At 42.4% G+C, this 13,860-nt stretch overlaps 1 protein-coding gene across 16 annotated transcripts in view; it reads left to right on the top strand.

Moving 5' to 3' along the window:
* Window positions 1-13,860, top strand: part of BPTF (bromodomain PHD finger transcription factor) — a 121,638-nt gene that overhangs the window by 22,695 nt on the left and 85,083 nt on the right. For all 16 annotated transcript variants that reach the window (XM_075562095.1, XM_075562099.1, XM_075562090.1 and 13 more), the window contains exon 2: window positions 11,226-12,048. In XM_075562095.1, the coding sequence (XP_075418210.1) occupies window positions 11,226-12,048 (823 nt within the window). The remainder of the gene's footprint in view (window positions 1-11,225; window positions 12,049-13,860) is intronic.

The raw sequence follows: 13,860 nt of genomic DNA, 5'->3' as shown, positions 1-13,860 counted from the left end.
TTTAAGAAAAAAATTCAAAAAGACCAAGACCTTTTCCCAGAGTCACAGAAAGAGAAAGCCTTCCCCTATAGCAGGTGCCCCGAACTCAGACTCCTAGCTTCCTCAACTGGGAGAAAATGGATTTCTGTCGTGAACCCCCTTCCTTGCTGTCTTTCTGCTAAGCAGCACCCAGTGTTGTTCTCCACTCCCACACTGTGCAGCTTTCTCCGGTGTAGAAGTCATGGAAAAGACCGCGGCTTGGGCCAGGTGCACTACAGTCTTTAAAATAACATCGTCTTTGCCTTTTAAAACTCTAAAGAAGTCTCTTGCGATAGATTTGCCCAGAGCAATTACACTTTGATTTCTTGACTGCTGCTTCCATGGCTGTGGAATTTTGATCCAAGTAAGAGGAACTTATCGATGGCTTCAATTTCTTTCCTTACTCTGATATTTGTTGGCCAGCTTGTGAGGGCTTTTGTTTTCCTGACGTTGAGGTATAAAGTTCAGGCGTAGTCTCTGACTTTCATCAACAAGTGCTGCAAGTCCCCTTCCTTTGCTGCGAGACAGAGTTGTGTTCTGGCGTCTTCTCATCCTGAAGCCTGGATGTTGATGTTCTTTATCTAGAGCAGCTTCTCGGGTTATTGGCTCAGCATCCAGATTTATTCTGTAAGGTGAAAGGCTACAACCCGCTGCACATCTCTTTCTGCTTGGAATCATGTTTTCCTCGCTCGGCGTACAGGCTCTGCAGGAGTGGTTAGGCATCTTGCAGTTCCCGTTAGGGAGTCAGCAGTTCTCACGTACCCACCGCTCCTCCGCTGGACAAAGACGACGCCATCCTTTCCCTCACAGCCTTGGAAACCCGCGCGGTTCGCCCTGTGCCTTGTGAAGTGCTGAGTAGTCCGAATAGACTCTGATGGCAGTGAGATTTCTTTGGTTTTGTTTTTGCTTTAGAGTTCTCATTTTTCTCTTCTCTTAAAATGAAATCATTTTATTGGGGGCTCGTACAACTCTCCTCACAATCCATCCATTGTGTGTCAAGCACATTTGTACATTTCTTACCCTCATCATTCTCAAAACATTTGCTTTCTACTTGAGCTCTTGGTATCAGCTCCTCAATTTCCCCCCTCCTGTTTTCTCATTTTTCTTAGGTAATATTATCTATAATTTTGTTTGGACCCTCATTTGGTAGATGTTCCATAAATGTCAATTAGGTCAAGTTGGTTGTAGGGCCGTGAAGGTCTTTCCTCTCCATCATGACTCTCTGTTTGCCTGTTCTGTTGATTCCCAAGGGGGGAGTGTTGACGTCTACGATTGTCCTCTTTCTCCTGCAGTTGTTTACAGTCCATGTATTTTGTTTGAGGCTCTGTTGTGAGGTACATACAAATTTCGGATTGTTTGTCTTGGTTATTTGACCACTTTATTATTATTATTTTAATTAAATAATCTTTATTCCTAGTGTAAGTCTCTGCTTCGAAATCCACTTTGCTTCATATTAATAGCCAATATAATTAGTTTTGGGGGATGCGGCACATATTAGCATGGTATATTTTTTTCTGTCCTTTTACTTTTAATCTGTCTATATCATAATATATTTTTAAAGGTTTTTGCAATCTAATTTGACTTTTTAATTAGATGTTTAGATCATATGCATTTAATTGTTTGTGGTTGGGTTTAGACTTACAACTTTATTATTTGTTTTCTGTTTACCCCTCATTTTTTTGTTCCTGTTTCCCTTTCCCCCAGTTATTTAACTAATTATTTTTAGGGCTCTATTTTAAATTGCCTGTTGGCTTTTCTTATCATACATACTGTGTTTTTTGTTGTTTTTTTGTATGTAGTGTTTTAGTGGTGGCTCTAACATAGACACACTTGGCCTATCTACTAAGAGTTACACGTAGTATCATCCTTGTATCTTACCATCTTTGTGTTCTAATTGTCATAGTATATAAAATATATAGTTGTTACATATATATGAATATGTACCTGATTGACATACATGGGAAATGTTGCCTCTCAACATCACGAGTTTTTTGCTTTCATTCTACACATTTTAAAAAGTTAAGAGGAGAAAGAATCCTTTAAAAAACAAGTGGAGTTTTTAAGAGCAGTTTTAATTTTGTAGAGAAATTGTACCAGAAGCACAAAGTCCCCTTATACTTCTCTCCCTCCTGCAGAGTCTCTGCTACTAGTAACTTCTTGTTAATTGATACTTCATCACTAACTAGTGTCTGGTTTGTGCTTGCTTTGAGTCTGAATGTACTAGATGGCTTTGGGTTTGGTTGTTAGTGTGGGATGGTTCGTATTAGGATTTGCTCTTTGTGACCCCCAGTCGTGTGAGTTTTGAAAAATGCATAATGTCATGCACCCACCATTCAGTATCCTGCAGAATGGTCTCACTGCTCTTACAATGCCCTGGACTTCAGTCTTTCTTCTCTCCTCTACCCCTTGCTTATCAATGACTGATCTTTTTACGCTCTCTATGGTTTTGCCTTTTCCAGCTTATCACGTACATGGGATCATGCAGGATCTAGCCTTTCAGCCTGCCTTCCTTAGCAAAGCACATGTACAGCCCCTTGGTGACTTTTCATAGCATGACCGCTCATTTCTTTTGGTTGTTGCCTCATGCTCCATTGAAGAGCGGGCTGGACGATGGACCTCGGTTTATCATCTTGACCAGTTTCTGGCCATTAATCTGCAGTGTTTTTATTTTGCCTTCATGGTCGAGTGATTTTTTTATTTTAGAATTTGAGTTTTTCTTTAATGAATGTTTGTATAGAATTGATTTTAGAGAATTTGAAGTTGACCATTCTGTAAGAACTCTAAAGATACTGTCCACTGTTCTGTGGTCTTTGAATGATCCGTCTCTCATACATAATGGGGTTTTGCTTGGCTTCTTTTGCTGCTTTCTAGATGTCTTATTCCCCTCTTTTTTTCTTTAAGTCTGTTGATGGGCCTGGGCCTGGGTATCCCTATGCAGTGTTTGAGCTACTGGAACCCCTAAATTTATGAGTTTTACTAATTGGGAGAAAAGTTCAGCTATTATGTCTTAAAATTTTTTATATACCCTTTTCCTTCTAGGATTCAAGTGGCACTCTCCCCCACCCTTGTTTTTTTTTTTCCCTATCCTTCAGTTTAGGTAAATTCTCTTGGCCTGTGTACACTTTCACTGGTATTTTTCTCCGTCACTCCATTCTGCTTTTGAGCCCATTCAGTGAATATTTAGGAGCTCTGGTAGTGTCGTGGTTATGGGTTGGACTGCTAACTCCAGGGTCAGGAGTTTGAAAGCACTAGCCTCTCTGCAGGAGAAAAATGAGGCTTTCTATACCCGTAAAGAGTTACGGTCTCAGAAACCCATAAGGTCAGTTCTTCTCAGGTTGCTGTGCGTTGGAATTGACTCAATAGCAGTGTGAATATTTTGCTTCAGATATTGTACTTTTCAGTTCTAAACTTTCTTCGATTTTTATAACAGCTTCTGTCTCTCTACTGAGAACTTCAAGTGTTACTTTCAAGAGTGTTTACCTCAAGCCGCTTGGTCTTCTGTTTTGTTTTTTTGCTGCTTGGTCTTATATTTCCAATTTTTCATTCATCTCAGGACTGTGACTGTATATACTTGTGTATAAGCTGAGTTTTCTAGCACATTAAAAATTATTTTATTAGGGGCTCATAAAACTCTTATCACAATCCATACAATCATCAATTGTGTAAAGCACATTTGTATATCCATTGCCTTCATCATTCTCAAAACATTTGCTCTCCACCCAAGCCCCTGGCTTTTTTCCACTCCCTCCCCATTCCTCCCTTCCTTTCAGCACATTTTTAATGCTAGTTTTTGTGGTAAAATTAGGTGCCTCGGCTGATATTCAGGTCAGCTTATACGTGAGTATATAAGGTAATTATCTTATCTTTCCTCTTAAGTATTGGTTAAAATTTCCTGATACTTTGTGTTTTAAGTTTGGATCCTACCATGGACATTTTCAATCTATTATTAAAATCTGCTGGAGAATTTAATTTTTTTATAACAGTCAACTTGGTAAGGTTCAGACAGTAAGAATTCTCTCCCCTATTTGGAATGGTTTTCAGAGCCTTTTTTTTAATGAAATACTTTTATTGGGGCTCCCATGATTTTCTGAGTCTTGATTCTGTTGCTTTTTTCTGTCTTGCACATTACTTGGAGTTTCATTTCCTGCTAGGGCAAAACAGTTCACCTTTTAGTTGGGTTCTCAGAACTTACGCTGGGCGGCCTTGGGCTTCATCCTTTGCATACATAGCTCAGGGTAAATTTGGGAGTTGTGCTATTTCACGTATTATTGAAAGATCTCTGGCCAGAAAAGTGTGATTTTATTGGAGTTTTATATGGTTGTACTGCCACAGTGATGCAGTCCAGCAAATGGAACCAGATTTATGGCCGAAATCGAAAGAAGAGGGGAAAACGTGAAACTGCAACTCTTTCTCTCCTTTAATGTTTTTGGCTGAACCATTTGGGAGTAAGTTGAACCATTTGGGAGTAAGTTGCAGACGTGACACTTCACCGTTCAGTACCTCAGTGTACTCAAGCCATTTCATTTCATTCAACCGTGATTGTCCTTTCAAAATTTCCCCAGTTGCTCCTCTTGGCCTTTGCTTTTACTTCTCCCATCCAGGATTCAGTCAGAGGTCATCTGTTGCATGCTGTTGACATCTCTGTAGTTCCTTGAATCTGGAGTGGGTCTATCACCTTTACAGGAGGGAGGGAGGCTAAGAATGGACAGTGTCTTCATTTTCCCAGCTAGTTCATTTAAGACTCACCGCCTCATGATTTCAGCTGATCTGGTCATTTTCCTCACACAGAGATTGTGTTTAGAGACCGAATACTACGTAAGTGGGGTTGTGTATCCCTCTCAGTGTATCATGCCAGGATGTACATCAGCAGTTTGCCCCAATATTGGTGATAAGTTTTATCACTCAGTGAAAGAAAATTGTCGGATTTCTTCTTTCTTTCTGGCAAAGAGCATGTGGTCTGTGGGATGATCATCCAGTACCTGCAATCTTCCACCCAGTGTCTTTAGCCACATTGATGGCCCTTGGTGGGGCCGCCCATCATAGTGGTGGCTCGAAGTCTGTCATTGGCTAATCCTGTCCTTCCTTTGTGGAATCCTCCCTCCCCTCCCTCTTGAGGATTATTGTGGACTCATGGGTTTGTTGTTTATTCATTATGAAAAATAGGACATTTGTCTGTGATAATAGCTGGGTATTAAAAGATTAGATTCTTGCTTGATGGCATAGCAACTGTTTATTCAACTATTCTAGAGCCATACTTTATTTGGGGGAAAGATTCTAAAGAGATGACTGGGGTTTTTAGTTTTCAAATGGCTAGGAGAAATTACATGAGTGTTTCATCTTTTGTTGAAGCTAAAATTACCCTTTCGTTCTGCTTTTTTTTAAATTGAATTTTGTTCTTGATTACATGGAAATTAGCATCCACTACTGGTTCATGAAGCATTGTAATAGGTGGGTGAGTTTTTCAAGTTTATGTCGTCGTTCTCCATTGATGGACAATTGGGCTATCAGCAGCATTGGCTTTTTGGCCTTCTTTAGAGCACCGGCCATGTATGTTCTGTCACGCATCTGTGTGTGCACACAGGGGTTTCTTTATCTGATGCGTCCATCTTTATTTTAGTTTCGGTGGAACTCTTTTATTTTGTTGAAAACCCGTTGAGGATATATTGCCTATTTCACCCCCAGTTTTGAAGAGGAGAGTACTGCTTATGTTCCAGTCTTGTCTTGATAGCCCAGTGGGTTGTTCCTTGAACTTCGGTTCCTGGGCAGCAGTTCTCAGGGCTGTCCAGTAAACTTTCTGTAATGTCAGAAGTGTATCTGTACGCTTCAGAATTACTTTGGATAGCCCCTAGCCATATGTGATGAGGAAGTGCTTGGAATGACAGCTCTTCCTGAAGTTTCTGCTCAAGGCTCTCACTTTCTAATTCTGTCTCCGTTCCCTGCTCTCAGCTGCAGGTAGGGCACTTGTTTGTCACACGCCCAGGTGCTGACTCAAGAGACAGGTGCTTGTGTTTTAGATGTGACCCTGCCACTTGGGGGCACTGACTGTTACCTTAGGAAGTTGTTTGCCTCTCTTAGTTTTTTCGGGATATGTTTCCTTATAGGGAGGCGGTTAATAGTGAGGATTAATGAGATCATGCATTTACCATGCTTAAGCACAGCTCCCCACATAGGAGGAGTAGTCTGAAAATGCTGATGCTGCTTTCCGACCTTTTCTTAAACGATTTTAACGAGCATGAAAGGATAGGGAGCGGGAACGCATCGGAACCTCTTCACGGGAAGAGGTCAGCCTTGTGAGTAATAGCCATAAAACTAGACTGGGTAAAAGGACAAGTCCTGGTTACTTTTGACAAATCAGTTTCATAATATCTAAGAGGCGACTTTTGAAAGCAGCTGATTTATTTTTGTTCATGCTTTTCATGGTTTCTGTACATAACAGGTTCAAGAGTTAGGCTTTATCAGACTTTTAATGAGAGTATTAGCTTTTGCCAGAATCCAGCCTCCCTGCTGCATTGTACCAGCCCTGAGTTGTTCATCGTTCTCTCGGATCCCAGTTAAACACAAGAGGCTAAGGTTCCATTTTCTTTCTTCACGAAACTCGGTTGTCCCTCACAGAAGGGCCACATGGAAGGGATGATAGATATATGCAGTGTGCAGCATAGCACTGATAAAACACATAAATATCCTCTTGTTCTTTAATAGTTCCTCCCTTACTATTACAGTCTTAGTTTCCCCTCATTCATCTTGTGAGAGCTGGGTATGTTCATTTGTATAATTAAGGTCATTCGATGGGTGAAAGCCAAGGTAGATAAACCCTTCAGAAATAGTAATGGGAGTAATGATTCCCTGAGGGTTCAGGACGAGAAGGGGGTTTGGGGAGCTGATAGCAATGATGACTATATAGCCCCACTTGAGGGGAACGAATAACAGAATAGTAGGTGAACGGATGCATTGGATGATGTTAGATAATAGTGTAATAGTCTGGGTACTTTAGAGAAACAAATCCACAGAAACTCATGTATAAGAGAGAGTTTTATGTAAAGGTGAAGTACGCATCAAGAAAATATCCCAACCCAGTGCTGCCCAAGCCCACAAGTCCAACATTAACCCATTAACCCATATGTCCAACACCAGTCCACAAAGTCCTCCTCCATCTCACAAAACAGACACAATGACACCGACTGCAGGAGGAAAGCAGAGTCAGTGAATGTATACGCATCTCAGTGCTGGCAGGGGTCTCCACACGGGTGCTCCAGCACCCAGGACTGTATCGGGGTAGGTCCATGCGGCTTCTCCTTGGGGATGTCTTACAGGAAGTGAGAGCCTTGCCAGATGAAGGGGAACTGACTAAGGCAGCTGCACCCTGGTCCGACCATCAGAAAGCAAGAGACCCGAGAACTAGAAAGGCGAGGCTCACCAAGCGGAGCCATTTATCCCTCCACCCTTCAATTAACCCCATATGTGTTTATCAGCTAGGTTGGTACAAACTAACTAACTCAGGTAGATATGGCAAATATATATAATATATAAAAAAAATAAAAATAGTTCAAGAAGAAAGAAAACGTTTTGAAAATGATGGTGGTAGCAGTTGTACAATTATGCTTGATCTAATTGAATTATGGATTGTTATAATACCTGTAAGAGCTCCCAATAAAATGATTAAAAAGAAAGAAAGAAAGACTCAATTGTCTTGTGGGGTCTAGAAGTCCCTGTCAACCTTTTGCAAGTAGCCTTTTAAAAATTTTTATCTTATTTTTTAGGGTGCTTTTAAAGCTCTTATCACAATCCATCCGTACATATATCCATTGTGTCAAACACATCTGTACATCTACTACCCTTATTTATTTATTTATCTATCTTTTTTTCCCCCATGTCTTACACCAACCACTCTCTCATTTCACCCACTTTTCTGCAGTCCGTCCCCCTGGGAGGAGGCCATAGGTAGATCATTGTGATCGATCCCCCTTTACTTCCCCACCCCGCTTACCGTCCTTATGTCACTGCTCCCCTTATTGCTCCTCCCCTTATTGCTCCTGAGGGGTTTATCTGCTCTGGGTTCCCTGTGTTGCGAGCTCTGGCCTGTGCCAGTATACGTGTTCTGGTCTAGCCACATTTGTAAGGTAGATTTGGGATCATGGTAGTGGTCTGGGGGCAGGGAGAGGAAGCATTAAGAACTAGACTAGAGGAAGGTTGTGTTTCGGGAGCACTTGAGTGGAGGTCCAATGTCCATTTGCTGCCCGTAATACTTTATAAATAAATGTATGTACATAGATCTTTTCCCCTGTCATTGTATATAAATGTATTTACATATATGCATTCCTATATTTAGACCTCTGTAATTGTCCTTTGCCTCCCAGTTCTCTGCTTTATTTCCTTTTACTTTCCTCTCATCCCACTCATGTTCAGCCTTCATTCGGGGCAAACAGTCCTTTTATAAAGTTAATAAGATACAAATATAGGAGGCCTATTCTGGAAAATCTTCAGTAGATGCTGGGTTTCCATCTTTGCCCAACTGCATCCCTGGAACCTTTATCCTCTGCAAATTGTTTGGTTTATAGATATTATGAGTTGAACAGGTTAATTTTTAATTTAATGACATTTACCAAGACATGCTCTGTGCTCTAAAGACGTTAACAAAGGAGCTGGGGCACCTAACGCTGACCTGAAATAGGAACAGTATGAGGTGTGTATCGCTATGGTGCTGAACAGGGTTTAGCAGTCTCCATACTGAAACAGACTAGGAAGGCAGGCTTGGTCATTAGGCTTCTGCTTCCTGTCAAGTCAATTCTGCTTTATTGGTGGCACCCTTTGAGTTCCTTTGCTTGGGTGTCCACAGAAAGCCTGCTCTTGTGGTCGTCTGGGGAAAGTGTCCAGTTTCTGTACAGCAGGAGCCCTGGTGGTGTAGTGGTTGGTTATGTGTTGGGTTGCGATCTGCAAGGTTTGCGGTTTGAAACCACCAGTTGCTCTGAGGGAGAAAAGACTGGGCTTTCTACTCTTGTAAACAGAAAGCTACAGGGCAGTTCTACCCTATTTATAGGGCCGTTGTGTACTGAGCTTCACTTGAGCTTCTGTACATCCGAGCCGCCTAGTGAGACCTTTCCTAGCTCCCACGTGACTGTGGTAACTGTGACTCCATAGGGTCGCCCTGACTCGACAGGCTTGGTTTGGGTTTTGGTGTTCTGGACTTACTGAAAGAGAAACTTTTCATTACAGTCTTGGTTTTAACAAGCCCTTCTTGGGTGATTTTTAAACATGGTCTATTCAGCTATAATTAACACATCACACAGTTGAATAGTTCATTCGTATTAGGAACCCGTTCTTCCTTCTGTATCCTTTGCTGTTGGCTCTCCACCCCCACCCCCTTCATGTAATTTTGATGCATCTAAAACTGGTATGTATATACATATGTTTTTAAGTATAGGGCAATTAGTATAATTCCACTGGTAGATATTGGATCGGTGTTGGAAACAGTAATGAGTATAATATGCTCAGTGGCACATTATAGCTGAAATGGCTTGGCTTGCTAATACTAATGATTGACAGCGAGTGGCTTAAGTGGTTTAATTTTATGAGAGTTTTCTTATACCCTGTAATCTGTGCTCAATTCTGTAAACCCCAATCTTTGAATTTGCATAATGACCTTACATTCATATTCATATAAGAACATTTAGTAATGATTAGTAACACCAGCTTTTTATCCATTTTGAGATTTAAATGTTTTTATCTGTCTAGTTTTTTTCTTTAAAACATTTTTAAAAATAGCTATGTACAGAAGGATTAAAAAAATTAGTCTTCTGACCCTTTATTCTTTGTAGAATCAGCTACTTAAAAAAATTCTTTGTGTCCCTTTGGCAGTGTGTTTTTTTTTTAAACTTTCTTTACTCAGTTGAGATCCTGTTGTGTTTGTTTATAGTCTGTAGCTTAGCTGGCTTTTCTTTCTTAATAATGTGTCTTAGAAGTGGTTTCATCTTAGTGATAGGGATTTTTCTGGAATGCTCTGTTAGATGTGATTGTTATGTAAATGTGCCATCATTCACAATTAATAGTTGTACAATTAGGTTAAAAAGAAGTGAGGGAATGCCACGAAACTTCTACACTCATAAACTATTGCTTCATTAAGTAATTTCACCCTTATTTACGTGCGTGTGTGAGGATGTCTGCAGAACAAATGACAGGACATAGGATTGCTGGGACCAGGGGCATGCTTTCGGGTAGACTTGCCCAGGTGTCTTCCAAAAGTAGTCCCACCTCATACTCTCCCAGTAATGTCTCCCTGGCACTTCATGGTGACTTTCAGAAGTGCTCACACTGTTGCATAGAGTCTTGACTGTGGTTTGGATAAAAGCTATTTTTCTAGTTTTCAGCCAGGCGGTATAGAATGTAGACCATTTGGACCTTATCAACAGAAAATTTAAGAGCTTTTGTTCATATAAAGCGAAGCGAACTTTTAAAGGAACCCCAAACAGTGAAATTGCTACCTGAAATCTTTCCGAATGTGTGAAAGCTGATGTGATTAAGTTGGACATTAAACAAACACTGTTTTTTTATTACTGCTTTACAGATTCCGTTCTAGCAACAGATTTTATTTGTAAATATTAGCTGTTATCACTGATAGGCTCAGAATAATATTTACTGCATTTCTCATTCTACAGAGTCTGCCGTATGCAGTGTCAGACACTTTTGATGAATAGTGTTTTAGTTGCAAGTGACAGATACCCATGCTTTTTAATATGCAGATGTTGTTCTGATCAAATTCTTTTTAAGTCTTTCACAAGTGCACTTTGAAAAAACTTATGATTACCGTATATACTCGAATATAAGCCAACCCGAATATCAGCTGAGGCACCTAATTTTACCACAAAGACTGCATTAAAAATGTGCTGAAAAACTCGGCTTACACACCAGTGTGTACAGTATCTAGAAGTAAATTCCTCTAGAATCTAGCGTCTAGATAATTGTGAGGGCTGCCTGCAAGTTTTTAGTTCTTACTGCTGGTTTGGAATCAAATAGGAACACCTTGAGATTTTCTGTAAACCAAAGACTTACAGATAAACGGTAGCTTCTTGGTATTATTTTAACTGGACAGTTACGAGCAGAACAGAAGCTTTTGTTTCTGGAGGTAGACGTCCAAGTGAGGAATCCCGGAGGTCTCCTTTTTGCGCCGGCGCACCTTGCATTGATTTGTAATGATGTCATTCCTCTACTTACAGGTAGGCGAAAACCAAGAGTTCATCGACCTCGCTCTCCAATCTTGGAAGAAAAAGACATCCCACCCCTCGACTTCCCCAAGTCCTCTGAGGATTTAATGGTGCCTAATGAGCAGATAATGAATGTCATTGCCATTTACGAGGTCCTGCGGAACTTTGGCACTGTGCTGAGATTGTCCCCTTTTCGCTTTGAGGACTTCTGCGCGGCTCTGGTAAGCCAGGAGCAGTGCACCCTCATGGCCGAGATGCACGTCGTGCTTCTGAAGGCGGTGTTGCGCGAGGAAGACACGTCGAATACTACCTTTGGCCCCGCTGACCTGAAGGACAGCGTCAACTCCACACTGTATTTCATTGACGGGATGACGTGGCCCGAGGTGCTGCGGGTGTACTGCGAGAGTGACAAGGAGTACCACCACGTGCTTCCGTACCAGGAAGCCGAGGACTACCCCTACGGACCCGTCGAGAACAAAATCAAGGTTCTGCAGTTCTTGGTCGATCAGTTTCTCACCACCAATATCGCGCGGGAGGAGTTGATGTCCGAAGGGGTGATCCAGTACGACGACCATTGTCGGGTGTGTCACAAACTCGGGGATTTGCTTTGCTGCGAGACTTGCTCGGCCGTGTACCACTTGGAATGTGTGAAGCCGCCTCTTGAGGAGGTGCCCGAGGACGAGTGGCAGTGCGAGGTCTGTGTAGCGCATAAGGTGCCTGGAGTGACTGACTGTGTGGCTGAAATCCAAAAAAACAAACCCTATATTCGACACGAGCCCATTGGCTATGACCGAAGTCGGAGGAAATACTGGTTCTTAAACCGAAGACTCATAATGTAAGTAAAGCCGGTCTTTGTTCTGGGTTGTGGCGCGGTTGGTGGAGGGCCAGAGCTTTGTGGGTAACGTGGTGACGAGTTGAAGGAATGGGTGCATCCAGATCTACCCACCTCTGCCCTCCAGCCTGCCCCAGTGCAACCCCTGCCCTGCGCTTGGTGGTGGAATTCCTCTCTAATGTTACCCTATTTCCACGGAAACGGCTTGCACGAGCAAACCTAGCCTTCAGAGTAGTCCGACCTGCCCCTCTGGGTGCCGCTTCCCAGAAGGTAAGCACAACAGACTGGGGACCAGCGTCCAGCGTCAGCTTGCTGAGGGTTTTCCAGGCAAGTCGGGCCCCGGGCAGAGGTGTGGTGTGGATTCGGTGTTGGTCATCCCGTAGAAATACCAGCCGAGGGACCGGGCTTCTTGGTAGTTTCAGCTTCTGCAATCTTCATTGACTTCTCTTCATTCTCAGGATTCGGTCAGGTCAGAAAATCCTGACTGGAATGACATGCATGTCAAAGTCAGGTATGAAAAGGGGAGCAGAATTTCATCGGTACATTGTCCAGCCACCCCAGGCTCGTTCCTAGTGCATGAAGATGGTACAGGCTAAGCAGAGATCTTGGCAGTGGCCGCCAAGTGTCCCTTCATGGCTCTCCTGAGAATTTCCTGAGTGTCTGTCTCGGGTTGCGTCTCACGTAGCCTCCTCTTTTCCGGTTTCCGAAATCATCTTTTGTCTCTAGTTTCAGTGGCATACGTTGTCCAGAGCTTCTTGACATGGAATATATGGGCGATGATATTTCCGTGGACTTAGGAACCCTAGTGGCATAGTGTTTGCGTCTTGAGCTGCTAACCTCGAGGTCAGCAGTGTAACCAGCCGCTCCTCCAGAGATGGGAGGCTTTCTACTCCCGTGAAGAGTGACAGTCTCAGAAACTCAACAGGGGCAGCTCCACCTTGCCCTATAGGGCCGCCATGAATCAGAATTGACTCGATTGGCAGTGAGTTTTTTTTAAGGGTACAGAATGCCTTTTGAGGGAACCTTGGTGGCGTTGTTGGCAAGCATTGGACTGCTAATCCCAAGGTCAGCAGTTTGAACCTACTAGTTGCTCTGTAGGAGAAAGATGAGGTGCTGTGCTCCCATAAAGATTTAAGGTTGGCTGTTCAAACCCACCATCTACTCCCTGGGAGAAAGAATGAAGCTGGCTACTCTGGTAACATGTTATAGTCTTGGTAACCCTAAGGAGCGCTTTTATTTATCCTATAGGGTCACCATGAGCTGAAATCCACTCACTAGCAGTGCGAAGTGGGTTTGTCTTTTTGTTTTGGCATGTCTTGAAGATACCTGATAAGAAGAAAAAAAAATTTCTACTTGATAGTTTGGCTGAATGTAGGGTTCTAGATTGAAGATAATTTTCTTTCAGAGTTGTGTACATTTGTCCTGTTGTTTATGGGACTGCTTTTGAGAACTCCGAAGATGTTGTGTTTCTGATTCTTTGTATGGGCGTCTCGTTTGGACTCACTTGGAAGCTTATAGGATCTTTTTGCCTGTGGTGCTGTACGTTTTTGCAGTTGGACTTTTACATTTTATGTGCTTGTATTGGTCTGTTTTCAAACATCGGGTAATTGCAGGAGGAGCTTCCAAGGAGCCCTGATGGTAGAGTGGGTTGAACATTGCGGCTAACTGAAAGGTCTGAGGTTTGAATCCACCAGCCTGTCTGTGGGAGAAAGAAGAGGCAGTTAGTTCCATTCTGTAAAGACTTACAGCCTCAGAAACTGTGGGGCAGTTCTTTCCTTTCGGGTCACTCTGAAGGTCCCGGTGAGTCAGAATGGG

Source organism: Tenrec ecaudatus, chromosome 10 (assembly GCF_050624435.1).
Source record: "Tenrec ecaudatus isolate mTenEca1 chromosome 10, mTenEca1.hap1, whole genome shotgun sequence".
NCBI lineage: Eukaryota > Metazoa > Chordata > Mammalia > Afrosoricida > Tenrecidae > Tenrec > Tenrec ecaudatus.
This window is presented reverse-complemented; position numbering and strand designations above follow the sequence as displayed.